The 21,011-nt window shown below is 45.3% G+C and overlaps 1 protein-coding gene across 1 annotated transcript; it reads right to left on the reverse strand.

Moving 5' to 3' along the window:
• Window positions 1–5,318: 5,318 nt before the first annotated feature.
• On the reverse strand, window positions 5,319–20,733 carry TMEM233 (transmembrane protein 233). The gene is made up of 3 exons (XM_030958971.1): window positions 20,496–20,733; window positions 12,831–12,965; window positions 5,319–7,138 (listed from the first exon to the last, which is right to left on the reverse strand). Exons 1-3 carry the CDS (start codon window positions 20,682–20,684, stop codon window positions 7,127–7,129), a joined length of 336 nt encoding a protein of 111 aa, XP_030814831.1. The 5' UTR covers window positions 20,685–20,733; the 3' UTR covers window positions 5,319–7,126.
• Between the last annotated feature and the right edge of the window lie 278 nt (window positions 20,734–21,011).

A 21,011-nucleotide genomic window follows, 5' to 3' on the forward strand; every position in this document is an offset into this window, starting at 1 on the left:
CGTGGTGCCCCGGGCAGCCCCTGAGGGTGGTGTTGGAGCCTCGGGCAATGGCGCGTCCCTGAGCACGGTCAGAGCACGCTGGAACCATCAGCTCTGGCGTCTGGGGGGGCACAGATGGAAGGCCAAGTCCTTAAATGATAAATGTTTCCCAAATGAAATTACACTGATACCTTTCTCAAAGCATTCCCACTCACACTATCTGGTTTTGCCCTTGGCTCTCCCCCAGCTGTTGCTGGTTTTTTATTCCCCTTTTCTCACAGCCCCAGAGCTGAGGCCTGCAGGTGTGTCACCATTCTCTTTACAGATAAATTGCTTTTGTGTCATTACAAATAGAAGCAACCTGCACAGAGACAGAAGGATTCCTACCAAATGGAAGCATCCACACGCTGTAACATTGTGGGACGAGTTCTGCTGGGATGGCTGTGCCAGTGCAGCGCTGGCTCCCGCTGTGTTGTGGGGAACAGCTGCTCCCTTTATGCCCCTTGGGGTCGAGCACCCTGCCCAGGACTGTCACTCACAGCCCCCTGCCAGGGGCTGCCAGGGCAGTGTGTGCAGGCAGCCCTTCCCCAGCCCTGCACACAGCCCCTGCTATAAAATGCAGCTGCTGTTTTATTGGCATTTCACACAGCTTAGTGCTCCTGAATTCCCTGTCTCTAACCCCGGTTGTTTTGTTCTCCCCAGTTTTCTTGGCCAGCACTGTTTGCAGTACAAGGTACCGTGTCTTGCCCATCATTTGCTCATCCAGGACCACTGTGATGATCTGCACAGCTGCCACACAGATCCACTACAGGCCACGGTACCTTCATCTGGGGCCTGGCCTTTGCAATGATTTTTGTTCTAGGAACCACAGAGTGGAAACAAACTGCAGGGCACAGACGGCTAGCAGATCACAAGGCTGTGGTAACCAGTCTGCTGTAGATACAAACATTCATTTTAAAGTCTGCTGTTAAAATGTGATGGTTCCTCCTGCCATGGTGATGAATTATCCGTGGTGTGCTCCATGCCAAAACCTCTGGGAGCTGCTGGCCTGTGGACAGGACAGAGGCCATGGACAAGGCATCTCAACCTCACTGTTGCTGCCTTCCCCTCCCTGTTTCCCCTGTGTCTGCTCCCTTTTCAGGACTGGTTCTTGTCTCTCCTTTTCCTGACAGGTGGGTGTAGCACACTCCTGGAGCAATCAGCTGTAACTCACTCTGTCAGATGCTGCTCCCTGAGAGGGCTGGATGACATCCCACCATGAACACCTAAATCATCCCCCACCTCCTCACACACGTCTGTGTGCACGGTCCTTGCCTTCACTGGAGGGTTGTTTTCTCCCCTCAGCCTGAGTGGGAGCCCCATTCCCTCACAGCTGTTGGTGCAGGAGATGTGGGAAGTGAGGGATCAGCTAAAGACAAGCCACAGGGCCTGGCAGAGCTCAGCCTCCCACTGATTCTCTGGAACCCTGGAGTTCTGCTCCTCCCTTTAACAGCATCTGTGACTTTTTGCCTCCTTTTATGCTCTGCAGCCTGAAGGGCATAAAAACTCTCCCTCTTCCATCCCATCTGAACCAGCCTCCACATTCCAAAGGAAGACTACAAAAATACCTTTTCTACTTCTGCCCCTGTTGGGGTAAAAGGAGCAGGGGGGAAACACAAGCGACTAATTCTGAATAAGAAATTCCCTTAAAAAAAACAAACAAAAAACCCCAAACAAACAAAACCAAAATTCACTTTCAGACTCTTCACAGCCCATAAAACAAGATAAAAGTAATGATGAAATGCTTCATCTTGTGACTGTGCCACACCACCTCCTAGGACAATGTGAGGTTTTAAAAGCAGAGGCTTGTAAAGGACCTGCAGGATATGAATGAAGAGCTGTGTGGTCTCTGTTAGTTGCCATGTCAGTAGCCACAAGCAAAGCTCAGCTCCTTTTTCCTTCCCTCACACCAACCTTTTTTAGTAAACATGAGCTAGACCTGGCCTGACTGTTAAATCTTCTTAGTCAGAAGTTAATTTTAAGGCAATTTGGTTCTTGGCTCTTAAAATGATGAGACGCAGCTGAGCTGGTCAAAGTTCTGGGAATCATTAACAGAGCACTTTGGGTGCTGTACAAGCTGAGAGGTCAAGTGAAGTGACATCTTTGCTACTGAGTCACTCTAACCCCTTGGAGATATCACTTACTGTCCCTCTCTATCAGCTGACTCATTTTAAAAGAGAGTAAGGACCAAACAGGATAGGTCTGAGGTCAGGACAGACCTGTGTTAGGGGAATGCATGTCTTGGATTCTATGGGGTAAGAGTGACCTTACAAGCTTTTCAGGCACAGAAGTCAGGGATGGCACTCACCAAACACCATGCTCTAGGCCAGAATCTCTCATTTGCACTATTTAGATTATCTCTCTTGTTATTTGATTAAAATCAAAAGGCAATTAAGCCCCCACTGAATACTGGTTGAAAAGGGAACATGAGGCTGCCACAGCTCACCATGACCACAGAGCCTGCTTTCGTCTGGATACTTCACTTCCAGTGGAGTTTCCCCTTCTCTTACCTCAGAGTAGGTGTCAAAAAAGAAATGCCTTCAGCCTCATGCTGTGCAGTTCAAAGTCCTGAAGAATCCATTGAAATCTGGCAAAGTTCTTTTCCCTTGACATGATGCAAGCTTATGCATCAGAGAGAAGTCATTGCAAGTGGTGTGGAAGCTGACTCAGCCCTCCAGCGAGAGATGACAAACACAGAGGAGCCATCCTCAGACGTGAGCTGGGAGATCAGATTCACACATGCCATAAATCACATTATAAAGGACACATGAGCAAGTGCTTCTTGCAGCTTGAATACTGTGGAGAGTGAGCTGTGGGGGAACAGAACAGAATTTACCCCAGAGTTCAAGACAGGGTAAATTTCTTACTGTCTTGAGTCCCAGATTTGTTCCTCCATCTTTGCAGTGGCTGATTGATTTGTTTCCAGGCCCCCTCCTCCTTTTAGGTCACTTGTGGGTTTAGCCCCCTTTGCCAGGCTGGCAGGGAGTGCAGCAGAGGAGGTTGGGCAGCCTCCTCAGAGGCTCAGTCCCATCTCAGGGACACGTGTCCTGCTGTGCTGCAGAATGTGCCATTGTGCTTGGGAAATGGAAAATTGGGAGTGCACAGAGATCCCTCACACACCACTGCATCCCTCCTCTGCTCCAACACTGCACATCTCCTGAGATCTGCCAATTCAAAATAAAGTTGGAGAGGGGAGGATTATAAGAGGAAACCAACATTTAGGTAGTTTTTGAGCCTGAAGGTGCTGCCTGTGGAGACTGAGGGCTGTCTCAGAAAGGTGGCGGTCAGGCAGCAGCTCTGCAGAGCCCTGAGGGCTCCAGCCTTGCCTGGAGCTATCTCCTACAAAGCCAGGGTAGGTTCCACATCTGTTCAAGGTTTGGTGATATGGACTCCACCTCCCACAAAGGCTCCTGAGCAGCTGTCAGGTAACCAGGATGTTTCTAACCAGCTTGGCCCCCACCAGTCCAGTGACTTTCCCTGTATTTAGATCTTACTGGCCTTCAACTCTTGCATGTGTGCACACACAAACACACAAAGTAAAAACCAATGGGGGAGATGACTCCATCTTCCCCCTTCTGAGGCAAACAGTAATAAATAACTGGCAGAGCAAGTTAGAGTGCAGGGGAGGAAATGAGCTTAGAGAGAGACGTCTGCCCACTGTTTCAGCAGAGGCACCTGAACAGATGCTGAGAGTGAGGGACACTGTGGCAGCAACCAGATACAACCTATTTCCAGGTTGAGAGGCAGAACACACTGTGAGCACATATCCAAAGATAGAGGTCCAAAAGCTACAACTTCTGGACCCTCACCACTCATGGATCCTGGCTGCAACCACATAAATTGAAGAGCCAGTGCTGATCTTCAGGGGAAAGCTGTAAACCACTGGGTGTGCCTGCAGGGAGGCGCCCCAAGAATTTAATTTCATATTAACCCTGAGATAATTTGGTTTTTGTGCAATCTGAAGAAACTTACACCACGTTTTGAGTGTTTGGCTGACCCCCTTCATACAGCAGCAAAGAACCCCCACTTATATTTAGAAGCCTCTTCTAGGATTACATATCAAGATACGTGCACTGGGCTGTTTTGCAGAATGCAGCTGCCTTGTAAGAAGCCAAAGGTGCCAACATGATCCAGGAGCTGAGGCCAGCAATTTCAAGTTGCCATCTGTCTCTGCCTGTAATATGTGCAGGAAAGAAAAGGGAGCTGGACTTGAGGCATTAGTTGGTGCCTTCAGTGCGTGAGGACACTGTGTCCAAAAAATGGAAGCCAGAAGCAGCTTTGCAGAAGGAAGACGCTGTTCATGCACCTGGGACACAGATGTTGAGTTGAAATACATCTTACTGCTTCCCACCTCCCTTTGTTTCATCAAATAACATCATTCAGCACATATATCATACAACAGGGGTTTTTCCTACAAAAAAGGTAGGTCCAATGTAGAATAATGGACCAAATCAAAATCTAGATGCGTGACAATGAATTTCCAGAGCTGTCAGAGATAGCGGGATTTGTATACATGCCCCTCTAAATATGGAGCAGACACAAATCCCGCAGTCAGACACCTGCATTCTGCCTTCCACACCCACTGCTGGCACTCGGGCCTTGCTGATTTGGGCACTAAAATGTCATTGATGCTCCCTGTGTTTGCTGCCTGCTTTGGGATGTCTCTGCCACACATCAGAACAATGTGGTTCTACAAGGACCATACCACTTTCCAGCACAAGCTGCACTTCCCAAACATGGTTGAAAATTTATGTAAACATAAATAAATGAAGAGGACCAATACCAATACATTAGTAAAGCAAAAATAAGATTACCTATGACACAGAAGCACTAAGGACATTAGAGGAATTGCTGCATTCTCTCCTCTCTGTCACATTAAGTGGTTTAATATAAAGCCTTTATTTTTATACCAATCAATAGCACTGTACGGTACCAACATTTCTCTTCAGAAGCACTGAAGGTACAATGGCTCAATTCTCAATTATATTAAGAGTGAGACTTCAAAGATATTTATGAGGAACAAGATGCAAGTTAGATTTCCAGTATGGTTTTCAAAAGCTTCTGAACAAGTCGGGTGTCTAAGCTCCTATTGATCTCAACCCTTGTCAGGCAGTTAAAAAAATACTTCAAGCTGCCTATCCCTATCCTCTAGTGCCCACATAACTTTGGAAACCTCCTTTTGCTGTGATTCACTTCATTCTGAAACTGTCCAAGGGCTTAGAAAAAGGGATATTACTCTTTCCAATAGAAGAGGCAACAAAACTTAGGAAAGACACTTCCCACATACCAGAATAGACATGAATTAAAAGTAATTTTATTCCACTTGTCAATGACATTTCTATCATATCTGATAATAAGGCAAGCTACTAAAAGTCCCACAAGACATATCAGACCATTAAAATAGTATTCAAAAACCAAAGAGGAGTTCACAGAACAGCCAATTCTTGGGATCATCAAAATCAGTGGCAAGATTCCCATGTGGACAAATCTGATCAGCTGATTAATAAATCAGCTGACTTCACCAGTGTTTGTGAAGTTTAAGACTGCAGGAATTAAGGAGAGGTAATGCTTCACTGACTTCAATGAAAAACAGAATTTGGCAGGAAGGAAAGCGAAAAAGCACACTGAAAATATAATATCAAGGCACAAAAAATACATGCTACTTTCAGGCATATGCTTTAACAGGTAAAGGTTTCTGGGAGAAATTTTTTTTTGGTTTTTAATAGGCTGTTGAACTCCTGACAGATGATTCTTCTCTCACCTGCACCTGCAGAACTCCCTGGATTTCTGGGCAGTCACTCCAGGTTCATGTTGGTGCAGGGGGAGGGAGTGGAAGTTGGCACAGCTCTCTTGAAGGTGTGGTAATAAAGCAGAGCAGCAACTGCTGAGGATGTAGCCACATCTTAATGCTCACCAGAGCTCACTCCTTTTAACATGGAATATTTGTGTGACAAAACAATTGTATTCTGTGAAATAGCTAATAAAAACAGCTGTCCCATGCTAGATTTTCACAAGGTAGCAAGAGACTGCAGTAATTTAGAGGCCATCAATTCTGGAACCTGAGGCTGCTCACTGAGTAGTGTCTAAGGATCAGGAAGTGTGTCTGTAACTAGGCGGAGGTGCAGAAGTCTGTCCATCTCTAACTGCAGTGATACACAGTCATAGAGATGAGAGGATGAGCTAAACAAAACCCACATGAACAAAGCAGAACACAATGAAACTATGTGCCTTGCTAGAAGCACAACAACAAAGGGATGAATGACATCTGTTTAAAAAGAAGATCTTTTGTCAGGTAAAAAAATAGGAACTTTTTACATATGTGAGGTTTAAAGAAGAAAGTATGATCAGTGCAAATTTAATACGGGACAGGAGCTAAGTCAAGGGAGTGCAACAATGAAAGACAACAAAACAAAGATAAATCATTAAGAAAAATATGGATGCTATGGAACAAGAGTCTCTCTTAATAATCAAGTGATTGAAATCGGTCCCAGGTGTTTAAAAATCCAAGGTAAAGTTCTAAAAGCTGAGAATGACAAAAGAAAGCAGCTGCTGAGTCAGAGTGCGCCCACGGCATTATAAAATCACAGAGCAGGATAAAATCACAAACCCATGGGTACAGTTGTATCATGATGTGAATATTTTAAAGTAATGAAAAAATCCTTAATGGCCTGATCCAAAATCTGCCAGAAGTAACAGGAGTTCTCCTACTAGCTTCAGTGGGCTGTGCATCAGATCTTACACTGTGCACCATAAACAGTCTGGATATGTTGGCTTTGTCTGGCTGGGGTCAGCCAGGGAACATCACAGATCCAGCAGACATTCCATGGAAAAGAGAAAGAAAAGGGATTTTTTTTTTAGGGCAAGATCTCATCATACATTAGGGTGAAAGAGAAAATGCTGCTTTATACTGAGATGTCTTATAAATAAATAATTTTGAAAACCTCGTCACGCCATGCTGATTAACTAACTGGGCTATCAGTTCATTCACCAGCAACATGCCTCTGCAGACTTGTAGGGTCAGAGCTAACAGTCTGGAATGGTTTCCATCTCTTCTTTTTCTCCCTCCAGAGGTTTACATGTTGATATCATCCAAGTGCAGTCCTGGTCTTCAGATAGCATGCTGCAAGGACACAGAAATATGTGTGTTTAAAGGAGAAGACAGAGTTTGCCCTGTGAGTTTAAATTATTAATTCTACAGATCTAATGGATACATTATGCCACATTAATGGTACTTGTTCTCTTAACAAACATCCCTCTAGACTAGCAGCTCAATACAGTTTTGAGTCAAAGAGCTGAGTTTCTAATGGCATTGGTCATCTGTCAATCCGAACTGAATTTTTAAACTGGGTTACCTGAATCAATGCAAATCAGGGCCTTCCATTCCAGGAAATGGGCTCTTACTTGGCAAAGATTCATGAGGTCAACAGCATCTCTGCTTCCTTGGAGTGGTACATAAAGCAGTCAGACAAGAACAACCCTCCAGCAGTGGATAACTTGGTAAATCCCACAGTAACACACAACATCCTTTAAAAGGACTGGGAAACCTGTCCTGTGCATCTGCATTAGGAGAGGAGGGATTTGAGGAGTTCCCTCAAATTCTTGTGTAGGGGAAAGCTCTCAGATAATACCCATGGATGCCCTGACCTATCCCCAGATTTTGGGTTCTGCTGGAGTCTGAGGGATCTCCTCCATCAGGCAGATACATTATTCTAGCAGCTCCTCAAGGAGGGATTTGGGACCCGAGGCACTGCCTAGTAAATATATCCTGCAGACAGCATTAATGCCTTTGCTGACTGTCTCTTGGATGCTGCTCATGGCTCCACTGGGTAGAATCCATTGTGGGAACATCTCCTCTGTGCACAGATGAAACAGCTCTTTCTGGACCAGGATTTTTCATGTAGTTTGCTAAGGAAGTCAGGCTGATGTAACCACATTGTCTGTGCAACTGCACCCTGTGCCACTGCTCAGCCTCCCAGCTGAGGGAGGGAACACTTTGAGAGAGAGGTAGAGGACTTTAGGCTCCTATGTTTTCAGAAATCCAGTAAAACAAGGTAAGGATCAAGGAAATAATCAGTGTGCACCCTTACAATAGAAAAGCAGCAGTATGAGCTCCCTGGTTGGGTGGACACCAAGAATTAAAGAACAGGAATGCCCTGACTTCAGGCTTAGAGCTCTATCCCTTACTGGCAGGCCAGTCCCTGCAGCACGAGACGCTGACTTGTTTATTTTTATGGTAAGGTGCAGAGGACAGAATGGCCAGTGTAAAGATCTGTAGGCTGGCTGAGTAATCCCTGTCCTCATGCTGGTCTTCAGCTTGTTCTGGCACTGAAAGACAGGCAGTCACTGAGGGGAATGTCTGCAAAGGCTTCCAAGAGCTTCAGGAACAGGACAGCAGAGATACTAAAAATAACTTTGCACTCCTTTTCCTCCTGAAGAATTATTTCTAAGTCAGTGAGGAAACTGTATGTGTACATCTGTCCCAGCTGCACAGTCTAAACACTTACTCCTTTTCCTTCTACCTGGAATTACCAGTGCTGCATTACTGCACATGTGCTTGATTTAAAACCCTTCTGATTCTGAGCAGTGCAAGCTGGTGCTTTCCCCACAGCCTGGCTGGCTCTGTGTTCCTTGGAAGCCATGCTGACAGGTGGCATTTCTGTGGCTTCCCTGGGGCAAAGTTCTAAATCAAGTGAGATTAAGGAAGGGGTCAGAAGTTCAGGCTCCTCTACGAAAGCATTGAAATATCCTAATGGTTTGCATAAAATTCCAAACTCACAGCATTTTGGCTTCCTTCCTCAGAGCAAAACTGTTGCTGTCTCAGTCTACTGGAGATTTTACTTCTAATAGCTCTCACTCATCCTCCACATTTCTGCTTGGCTCACTCCTACTTGTCCAGACTGCAGAAGTCCACAAGAGAGGAGCACAGAAGACGTGGGCTGTATATGAAACGCCTTGTGGCTCAGCTGGGTGGCAAAACTCATGTGAGCTCTAGTTCAGCCCTGAGCAGCACTGCAAAGTGTCACCCAGACACTAGAGGTGGTCTAGTAATGTGCTGTGAGGAGCTGACTATTGTTCTGAACTACTCACATGGCAGCATGAAGTAGAATATGACATCTTTAGATCCAGTTAAGAGTAGGGTTTGGGATACCTGGGATCTCCTTCACTTAAGTAAGGAGGATCCAGCCCAGGCTCTTGTTTCCCTGAACCCTGCCAGCAGAACTCAAGTGTAATCTGAGGGTGTCTCATGTCAGCAAAACCCAAACCAAAACAGAATTTGGAATCTGCTTCAAAAACGTTGAGGCTGCTCTGAAAACACAGATTGTAAATGACTTGAGAGCCCTCACTGACTGACAAAATCACCACCTTTTGCTGAACAAAATGCCTAGAGGTGGGAAGGCTGACTCCAAGGCTGTGCAAGTCTGGGGAAAGGTTTCTGAGAGGAGCATGATGAGAACAGTGGCACTGGGTGGGAGCAAACAGGGTATGGCACACACAGGCTGTGGCACACAGCCCTGCCCTGCTCCAGGTCACGGTGCTGTCCCCTCAGGGAAGGCAAATACATTTCTCACTGCAGTTCTTGATGGACAACATGCCTGAGGCACACATGCAGGGCCAGACTGTGGTGACACAAATACCAGCTAAAGTTACATCTGAGCAAGCCCTGGAAGTGTAACTCAGCACTCGGGACTGGCAAGGCAGGGGCACAGGGGAAGCTGACAGGGGAAGCTGACAGGGGAGGCTAAAAGCAAATGGGGCAGAGTAAGAATAAATTTGGCCCAGTGTGGAATGAGGCACAACCCTGATCTCACACACACCACAGCTCTGCACTCAGAGTCCTCAGCAGGATGAGGGACATGCCACTTCACACTGAGCAGGACACATGAGTTTTATTGCTGGGCTGTCAGCTCTAGTGATGCAAGTGATGGCTTCCCCTTGCCTACATTTAGGGCCATGGCTGCAGATCATAGATGGTTCCCAAGTGTTGGGTGGGCCCTGCTCCAGGATATAAATATGTATCACTACCTCTCTTAATATATGTTTGTTAAAGATAACATGCCAGTGCTTGAGAGAAATGAGGCTCTCCAAGGCAGCAGGAGAAGCCCCAAGCTGACTTAGCTCTGAGTAAATCTTCAAAATGAGAAGTCAAGGGTGTTTCTTCCCTGCAGTAGATGTGTAGGTGTTGGCTGCTGTTATTCCTGTGCTACTGTTGCTCTGTGACTGAACCAGCCAAGGAAGGCACATGAGGACACTTGGAAGTGGGGGTTTGCTGAGAAGTGAAAGGGTCTTCCCAAGTCTGGCACTATTACTGGGGTACATTTGGGAGTATTATTGGTGGTGTAAAATCATTGTTTGCTCAAAGCAGGAATTTCCTGCTCTTCCTCTCTCTGCAATTTTTACCATTTCTACCTTCAACACACCTGACTCAATATTCTTCTCCTGGCTGAGGCATGTGGAGTTGTTTTGAAGGAGGCTTCAGAGCCAGCTGAACCTGATTCAAGTTCCTGTACCTATAAGAAAAGTTGTGTAACAACTGGTAGAGAGATTCCTCCCTGCCAACCTGACTTGGATGTCTCATTTTTGTTGCTTCTCAGAGGCTTCATGTTGTGGAAGAGAACTTGAGTTCTCAGTACACTTTGCATCTTTGATGCTGGCAGCAGTATCTCCCCAAGGTAATTTGCAGTGAGATTTGTTATCCCTTGAAGACAAAAAAAGCCACAAGGAATGTCAGCAGAAAGAACTGGGTACTGTGGTATCTGATTAATTTCAAGTGGATAAAGTACAGGAATTAATCTTGGAAGGGTCAAGCTTTTCCTGCATATTGCTGAAATCTAACTTCCAGGAAAAATGCATGTGTAGGTCATGGTAACATTAAATCTGTGCTTAATGGTGATCAAATAAATCTGCCATATTATTATATAAAGGCTATTTTGTGCTACCTTACTAATATTGAAACATATATTAAAGTGAGCATAGAATTAATTTACAATCCCTTCAGCAAAATGGCTGTCAGTAAATAACCATGAGAAAGGCACAAATGGGTGTGAGGTCACTGAATGGAGTGTGCAAAGCCATTCACAGCAGTGGAATATCAGACTAAAACTTTATACTTTACTAGTATAAAGTGAAAATGTCCAAGAGTAAGGCAACTGAGGGGACCCAGGTAAGCATGGAGAGTGGAAAGACCAGCTGGGTGCTTCTGTTCACTCATTTTCACATCAAAAGATTGCTGTTGCCATCAAATCCTTTCCTAGAAGCAAAGGCTCTTTGGAGGGTGACAAGTGAGAGGGAGAAGGGGAGCAGTGAAGAGGCTGGAAGGGCAGAGAGAAGAGTGAATCCAGTGAATCTGGACTCCTCACAAAAGTCCTGGTACCATTTGGCCAAGAAAGCTCTGTGGAAACTATGTACAGAAATTAATATCCCAGCAGTGTTCTGAGGGTTCCCAACCACCTGGCTGCTTCCACCCAACAGAGAGTTTTCTCTTTAAAAAAAAAAAACCCAGAACCAAAATCAAATTAAAAAGTCCTCAAAGGAAAAACAAAGTTGTATTATACTGGTTTGCTGCAGCCTGGTCACTGTGAATTCTTCAGGTCAGTGCTGTCTGCCATTCCTCACACTGCCCTTCCCTCCCCTACTCTGAAAAAATAACTGAGCAGCTCTCCTTGCCTGAGAAATGATGAGTGAGGTGGTGGAATTTACTGCTGCTGTCAATTACAAAACTTGGCACTCCCAGCCTGAAGGGCCTTGGGTTTAAATCTGCCAGCGCTGAATGAGCTGAACACAAGCTGAACCAAGAGTCATGCTTGCAAAATGCACAGAAAATTAATGAATGCACAGGACACTTAGAGTCTGCAGCACCATCTAATAATATCCCACAGAGCTGGACCCCCTGTCCAGTAATTTCCCAGCAGCTCAATATGTTGTACTTCAATTTTTGTATGAAAATGCTGTACACGTTTAACCAGTTACTGCATTCCCTCCCCAGAGGTGTCTTCATTTCAGTGGTAAATGGGGTGTTCTCTGTTTATAGCTTATGCATAAGTTTGTACAGTGCACTGAAATGCCCTCCAACCAAACCAGCCAATAATAAATTCATTTAAATTGGTTATTTTAATGGGAAGTGCACAGTACTGTGGAGAAAAGAACACATTGTTGCACAACCTTAAGAAAGATTATCAATACCCTCAATTGCTTTTGTTCTCTTTTCCAGTAATCCATTTGGGTAACCCCAGAGCTTCATTTGTTCATTTGTTTGTTTCTATTATTGCAGGTGTGGGAGGACAGGACAATAACACAGCATGGAGAGTGAAGGGCCTTACCCCACAGAGACACAAGTCAGAATGACATTTTTGATCACTTTTGATATAGTTCTGATCACCTGTTTTACTGTCAAACAGTAGAGGAGTAACTGACTGTTGTCTCCTCCTTGCAGAGCTAAAAGATCAGTTGGCCAGACCATGAGACTGGAAATTATCACCTGGGGGCTCTGTTACCTGAAATTTAAAGATCTCAGGTCACTTGATCTGAAAGATGGTGAAGCTGAGGAGGAGAAAACCCAAAAGTAACTGGCCAAAATTGGAAAAACATATTGGAGCTGCCAGAGTTGCTAGAAAACCACCTGCTGCTAAGACAGAGTCGCTTGTGTTTAACCACAGACAACAGAATTTTCTAAAGTGTAAAATACGATAAAATCCTTTTGGAAAGCATACATGGATCCCTAGATAGATAAAGATAGATAAAGAGAGGTGGTTGTGGCAGCCCTTAGTGCCTTGCTCTGGAGGCCTGCAGGGAGGGCTGTGAGAGCCCTTGCTCACCGTTGTGAAGTGAACCGCACAGTAGATGCCGATGATGATGAGGCCGATGATGATGGAGGCCACGGCCACCCAGAGCGCGTTGCGACCCAGCCGCTTGGAGCCTTCTATGTCCCCCTGGTTGTAACTGTTCAGAGCCTGCAGAGGGCAAACAGGGAATCACAGCTCCGCCCTTCAAACACAAACCTGTTGGCAAAGCAGCATGACACCCCTGAAGCAACAGAACAAATCAATGTCCGCTGCCAAGGTAAGCAGGGAGTCCAATTTTCTGTTCCACTCATTTTATGTTGGAATGTTGGGGGACACAAGACAGATCATGGACTTTGGACCTGGTTAAGATAAGAGATTTGATAACAGGATGCTTTGGCAAAAGCAAACAGAACTTTGAAAATTAGATCTGGATTGCAAGAAGATTAAATCAAACAGGTTACCAGAAAAAAAAAATCCCATTAACTCTGCAAGCAAGAGATGTTGTTATATGCATAACTTTGTGTATGTGATTTTAACCTAATCATTGCAGTGCACATTACCAGTCTCCCTGAAATAGTATATAAGTGTTTGTAGCCCACAATAAAATTGGATTCTGATCACCAAATCAGTCTCCCCATCTCTCTCCATCGCCGACAATTTTCAGTACCTTTCATTGAAGCTACAGCTCTTTTTGGGTTTTTTTTTTTGTTCAGTGGTGGGGCTTTGTTTATATGATACACACCTGTCACCGTCATATTTTCTGAAAAATCCCCTTGCCCAGGATTCTTCTTCTCCTGACAAGCTGAGAAGCCTCAGCGAAAAAAGAAAACAATATTATCTGATTTGCTTCTCCTGTGTTTTGCTGCTTTAGAATGTGGTTTGGAGATTGCTTATCCCACATGTGAATTGTTTTAACTTAATGGCCAGTCACAGCCAGCTGTGTCAAGGCTCTGGCGAGAGTCATGAGTTTTTCATTGGTATCTTCTAGCCTTCTGGAAGTATCCTCTCTCTATTCTTGAGTATAGTTTAATATAATATTCTTTAATATAATATCATAAAATAATAAATTAGCCTTCTAAGAACATGGAGTCAGATTAATCTTTCCTCCCAATGAAATGGGGCCCTGAAAATACCACACACACCAGCATAAAAGCTGTCAAACCATCAACCCACTTGCATAAACCAGTGGCTTTTATCTTTGGAAACAGTTTTGTAGTATATGGGAATTATTAGTTGGCCACTTCACTAGCAGTGAGATAAATTCGTATGCTTTACAAGACTATAAGCATAAAAAAGAGCATAAATAGGCAGCATTTTTAGAGAAAGTCTCAGCAAAACTTTAAAAAGCTTACTAATTACCTATTTTTCCAATATTTTACTTTTCGAAACAAAGTTTGAAGAATTAATAAATAGTTTGCCAGTGGTGGGAAAAATACAAACCAAAGAAATATAAGGCATCTGAACAAAATATCTGAGTGCCATCCTCATGGGCTAGAAGTTGTGTTCCTTTGCATTTCTGGAAGACACTGATAATTATTATCATATCCATCCTGAGGTGTGCATCAGATATTCTCTCAAGAGACTCGAGTTTCTCTCTACCCACCCGTGACTTAGCAGATGCTTTACATTCATTACATCCTCAGATTGCAATGTGTGATAGGACCACTCTGACCCTCTAGGCTTTTGTGAGACAGACTGTAGGATTTTCTGAATTAATTTTTGGTTTAACCAAACCATTTTAAAAGGAAAAGATTCAGTGAACCACACCAAGTACTGTAGTATATGAGTCTAAACACAGTTTGTAGAAATTTTTCCCCCAAGAATGAGATGCTATCAAAGCATTAAAAAGGGCATTATTCCTAAGAATTCTTTTGTAAAATCATGAGAGTTTGAGTTCATAAGCCATAACACTGAGTCCAGATTTCTAGATCAGATTTCACTATTGAACTCAGCATACTTCCTCGGGGAATCACGTTAGTCACAACATGGTTTTTAGTATCTTGTATATATTTCAGGAGGTATCAGAGAAATGGGAAGAGTAGGGGGAGAGATATGGGGACCTGATCAAATTAACTGCTCTCTGGACTAGAGAATACAGATTGTCTCTAGAAAACGACTGTATGAAGTATCACCAAGTGCTATAATGGAAGTGCTTCAGCTATAAATCACTTTTTGCAGCAAACAGAACAACAGAGTGAAGAACTGAGACTGTGGAGGGCAGGAAAGGGATGAAGCACACCAAGCACTGCTGTAGAGCCATTTCTCCCAAGCAGGAAAGCAATGAGGGGCATGATGTGTGTGCTGTGTCAATTAGTGAGCACACAGAGCTAATGGGCTGGGTGCACTCGTGGTGTCAGCACTGCAGGAGCATCAGCCCAGCCCAGACAGTCCCAAAGCAACACAGCCTGCATTCCTAGAACTGCATCTCAAGGATAAGTGCAGGTACTTATTCTCTGGAGTCTACAAAAGGCTGAGATACTGATGCACTCATGTCCTTAAAGAGAGCACTGATACATTTCTTCCCTTCCTGGAAGCCCACATGCCTAAACATTTCTCTGGTTTGTGTCCCCAAAGAATATCGCTAAAATCTCTGCTCTGCTGTCAGATTTCATTGAGGTTGGAAAGCACATAATGGGGAAAGAGGGCAGAGATGGAAATGAGAGATGGACATGAGCACATGGTCAAACAGGACAGTGATCCTGCTACAAAGGGGCTGGCACTGTCCTCTCACCAAAGCCACTCCACTGTCCCCAGCAGTCCTGGCTGCAGAAGAGCTTTCTCCAAGTACATTTGGAAATGTCTTTTAGAGGATTATGAGGAGAAACACAGCTCAGCTTGGCCTTGAGCAGACTGACCTCCTCCTGTGCCTGCCAACAACCACCAATGCCATTGTGGCTGCAGGGAAACACAGAGAAGCACCACAGACACCTGGCCCTGGACTTTGGACTCACCTCTTACCAAAGCACTCCCCTTGCATGGCATCTGCAGAGGGGTTCTGCACACACCATCGACCCAGTTCCCCAGGCTTGTGGTCTCAAAAGTGAGACAGAGTTGTAAGCAAGACCTGACAGCACCACCTTGCAGTTCTGGGCCATTTTACTAATGTATTTAGGAAGTCTGGAAAATGTCCATGTGATTTCTGCAGGTACTGCATAAATAATTCATCATGCAAACTTTAATAAATAATGTCATTTTAATCTAAATCCACGATGAAGAGGAGGAAAACAACATTAATGTTAAAGAATAGGATTTGGTAGAGTCAGGAAGGAGACCAAAGTTTCTCTATAAAGAGGTTTAAATTAAATGAAATAACTTAGAAAGCATTCAATAAAAAAATAAGAGGTTTGAGGGAGTGGTTGGGGTCTGATGCAAAGCTTTTTGAAATTCATTACTTCCATCTGCTTCAAAGGGCTCCTGGTCAAGCTTCCAGTTTTCAACATTAGACAGAGATAACATCAACTGTTAAAGCTTTAACTGTTACATCTATTTATTTCCAAGGGCTGGGCAATATATTGAGAACACAGCATCTGTATGAGGCATTTGGTCTGTCCAACTTTTAAAACAAATTTCAGCCCTTTTCAACCAAACACCATATGATTTCTCAGGTTTCTGCTACCTCACTGGCTATGAAGTCATAATGTAAATTAAAGCCACAGTTCTGCAGCTGTTTATTTACTTGAGTAATCTCAGTGACTTCAGCAGGTTCACACACATCTATTTATAAAACATTCTCAGTTCAACAATAAAGTGACTTAACCTCATGTGAACAGAAATGTGCTGAATTAGCTATAAAATATTAATCCCTTTTTATGTGTATTTTCTGTTCCACACTCCCAGAACACTGATCATGGCAAATTCATGAAAGAACACCGAGTAACTTCAGAAATCTTCCTCTACTTTTCTTACAGATCTGGGCAGACCAGACTGAGGTTCTCTGATCAGCATTTTCTAGGCTCTATAAGCCAGGCTGGGTGAACCTCAATTGGCTGTGCCTGGAAAGGAGACACTCTCTAGTTCAGACCTAAGGAAGAACCAGACCTGCTGACTCAGGGTGACTCCTCACTGTGGGAACAGCTCACAGGGAAACACAAAGGACAGGGGGGACTTGGGGAGCAATTCAGAACAGGCAGGTGCTGAGCAGGACATGTGAAAGGGGAGTTGGCTCTGCAGGGTGCTGCTGAGGAAAAACAAAAACCTACCAGTTTGCAAAGGCAGGGCCATGCAAAAATGCCTTAACAGCAGCTGCTGAGCCCTGTTGTTTAATATTCCTGAATATTAAATATGCTGTTTAATATTCCTGAAGTGAGTACAAGCTGTCCCATATGGTGTTAGATATCCAGGTACCTACAAGCTACCTAACAAGGGATATATAAATAATAAACTCTACAAGTAAACTTTCTAAATACAGAAACATTGGTCACTCTGCTGGTCACTGAGCTGACCACAGCCAACACACTGCACATGGCTCCTTAGGATCCCAATCAGAAGAGGTGGCTCCCTGACAAAGCAAGGTCCATCCTTTCCTGTCTCCACAGCTTCCACCACCTTCTAATTTGTTGTCTCTGCTTAGGGAAACCCATATAAAGACCAGGCATCTGAATCCAACAGCAACAAATGCAGACAAAGAACTTGTTACTATCAGAGGCAGATGAGCCAAGATTGTCAAGTGGGCAGCTTGACCACATATGTTGTTTGAAGCATGGAAATGATTAAACAAAAATGTGTCAACAGCAAGAGGGAGTTTAGAGCAAAAAATCAGTGAGAAATAGCTTTGGAGAGACTGTTTGGAGGTTGTTATAAATGTAAAGCCCTAGGGAATTACAGAACTAGTCTGACATACAGATCTTTGAAATGAAGACAGCTGAGGGGGGGGTACTGAGAAAGGCCAACAAAAGGTGTTCAATTGTCAGACCTCAGTGCTGGCATTGAAAATATCTGATTCATTTCCCAGAGTTATTCCACAGCCTCCCTCTAGCTCTGACCCCATGAGCCAGACACAGCCAGTCCACCCCAGCCAGGTCTCAGGCACAGCTGGCAGCTCACTGAGAGCTCTTTGGGTTCACCACTGCAGAGAAGGAGCCAAAGAGCTCAGTGACACAGTGCCCACCCCCAGCCCCACACCAGAGAAATCTCCTGTGCCACAGGAGCCTCCTGACCTGGTACCTGCCCCCAAACTCTTGCTTGTGGTTACACTTGTATGGGAAAGAAGAGGGCAGAGCTGAGGGAGGTGTCCCTGGGGCTGATCAGCATTTATTTACTTGAGTAAATAAATGTACTGATGGCACAGCAACGTGACACAGCTGCTCACAGTGACCCAGCTGCTGGAAGCAACAAGAAGCAGAACTGATGGCATCTGGGGCTGCACAAGGGTATTGAGAGCAGTAATCCTACAGCCAGGAGTCCTGGAGAAAACAGAACTCCGTTTGCCAGAAATGCTGAGCAGTGCTCACCCTGCAGGTGGCCAGTGGCTCGTTGGAGGGGGGCTCTTGTAATGCCAATATGGCAACACAGTGATGCCAATAATGCCCTTTCTACCAGCTCTCCTCTGCACTCTGCCATGAGAGACAGACAGGTAAGGAACAAGGAAAGTTATTATTGCAATAAGGAGAACTTGCAAAAGGTTTATTCTAAAAATAAAGTAAAGGAGGTAAGATCTGTAACGGTGAGGTCTGAGCCTCCAAAGGTGAGAAAGGAGTGAGGAAACCAGTGCTGGAGTTGTAAATGGGGCAGCAGAAGAGACAGAAGAGACTGAAGACAAATCTGTCACTTATTTTGGGGGTGTGTTAGAGCCCAGACTCTACTTTTAGAGTGAAAACATTGTCTGAATTTAGAACAGTTAAGGAGGACATGACACAGGTACACAGGGTGCTGAACCATGCCCCCTCTAGAAGCCAACAGGACTTTTCCTTTTGGGTCGATTTTACAAAGTGGAAATTTGTAGAAAATCCACTTGTGAGGGTCTTTAAATCTGACCCAAGGTCTCAGGTAAGCTCTGCAGACTGTAGAGGTGTCTTCTGTAAGAAAAGAAAACAACCCACTCTTGTATCTCAGTGTTAACCCTTAGCAGCTCCAGCTGAGAAGGGGAGGGAGGGTGCAGATCCCAGCAGAAGTGGAAATAAAACCAGCCCAGGCTACAATGCAGAACCTGCAGCTGAGGAAAATGCAGCAGTTACAGGTTGCAGCTTGGAAAGGCAGGGGGGTCAGGCTGTGGAAAAGAAGTTGGACATGCTATTTTTATAGAAAAGGAGAGGTTTTAGGTAGGATGTGTTGAAACAGAAGCTATTCCCAGACAGGGGAGGTCACTGGTCTGGTTTTTGTTTCCCCCTGTAAAGGAGTGGGCAGCTGAGACCTGCACAGGCTGTTCAGCTTTCAGGAAGTGCTCTTCCCACCCTGGTTCCTTCAAATCCCCTGGTAACAGTTACTGATGCCTGACTCCAGAAGCCTGCATGAACTTCAACCAGGCTGTGGGTGGAGATTTCTCCATATGGGGTGCAAAAATCTTTAGAGGCCAAATTCTGTCCTTGACAGTTAACTTCTGTACAGCCCCAGCACCTTGATGAAAGCATTGTCACAGGGAACAGACGCTCCCAGCCCCAGATCACCAGCTCTCATTACTTTATATAGCACCCTCAGTGTCCGTGGACAGAAAGGATGCTGAGTACCAGCAGAACCAAATCTTCCCAAAATAAGGAAAAAAGCATATTGTATAGTTAAGGTAACCACAAAGGAAATAAACAGAGAAGGAAGAAAATAAAAAAATAATAAAAAAAAGACAGCTAATACTTAACTACAAAAAAATAAAAAAGACTTGAACAATGGCTTTGGAATAGTAGTTTTCAAACTTCAGCAATGTGATTTCTCATCAATCTTTACTCATCACACTTTACAAGAGTCTGTTTTGGGATATTTTAGACATAGTTAGCTATTCTTATACTTAATTGCAAAAAGAAATAACTACATTTTTACTTACCTTCTCAGCTTGGCTGTCAGAGAAAAGGATGAAAATACACAACATGTTTTAAACCTTTTTCAGCTCCTAAACAACAGAAACACATTGCAGTGTTACTGATAACACCGATCATGTATATGACTAGAAAACTCTGGATCTGACTCTGCAACTTTTAACTCGGAGAAGGAGATTCTGTTCCAACAATTCTTTGGAAGTTAGGGGATTGCTGGGTTATTAAGGACAACGTGTATCAATTTCAGATTGTAGGAGTAAGGCTGTTCTCTCAGTGTGTTTGATACTCAATTTACATGGGCAGTTGCCAACAACCTGCAATCGTTATCATCATCTGTATTATTCTAACAAATAGTATCAAAGAGCCTGTTTACTGGAAAAAAGGCACTCCTATTATATTTGATTAACTAAAGCAGAAACCAAATCTGATTTCTGTTCTCCAGCGGACACTTTCACACAGATACTCTGTCCAGTTCAGCGTGCGACTTAGTTGATGTAACAAACCCCGTTAACTGGAATAAACCCGCCACCCGACAGTGAAAACTTGTTGGAATCTGCCTTTCACTCCACGCTTTCCATCGCTGCTGGGATAGCTCGGTGGTCCCCCTGCCCGCGCCTGCTGATGCTCCCAGGCTCGCTGCCTCACCCGGGACAAGCGGCTCCAAGGCGGCTGATGCCCCTTTCCCTGCCGGGGTCGGCGGCGGCCGCTCGGAGCCCAAGCCGGAGGTGCTACTCACCATGACGGCGAACACGAAGGCGACGATGTTGACGGGATAGGCGGGACAGAAGCAGGAGAGGATGCTGAGGAGCAGGTAGTTCTTGGGCCGCGGCGGCGGCGGCTCGTCGGGCAGCTCATCCTCGATGTTGGTCTCGGGGCTGTTCTCCAGAGCCCGCTTGATGTCGGCGCCGGCGGGGAGCGCGGACATGGGGCTGCGGCGCGGCGGGCGGGCGGCGCGGAAAGCCCAGCGCTCCGGGCAGGCGGGACCGAGCGGCGCCGAGCCAAGGGAGCCGCCCCGGGCCGGGGCCGGGCGGGGCGGGGGGGCTGCCGCGGGTCTCAGCGATCACGGAGAGCGGTGGGAAGAGCCGCCAGCCCGACACCGCCCGCCGAGGCTCCCAGCGCCCCGGCCCCGCGGGGTCCCCGCCCGGCCCCGGGAGCGCCCCCGGCGCTGCCGCAGCGCGGCCGGGCAGCAAAGCCCGCGGCTGGTCCGGCCTTTAGGGAACTTCTCCTGCGCCTGCAGTTAAAGGACTTGAGC

Source organism: Camarhynchus parvulus, chromosome 15 (genome assembly GCF_901933205.1).
Source record: "Camarhynchus parvulus chromosome 15, STF_HiC, whole genome shotgun sequence".
NCBI lineage: Eukaryota > Metazoa > Chordata > Aves > Passeriformes > Thraupidae > Camarhynchus > Camarhynchus parvulus.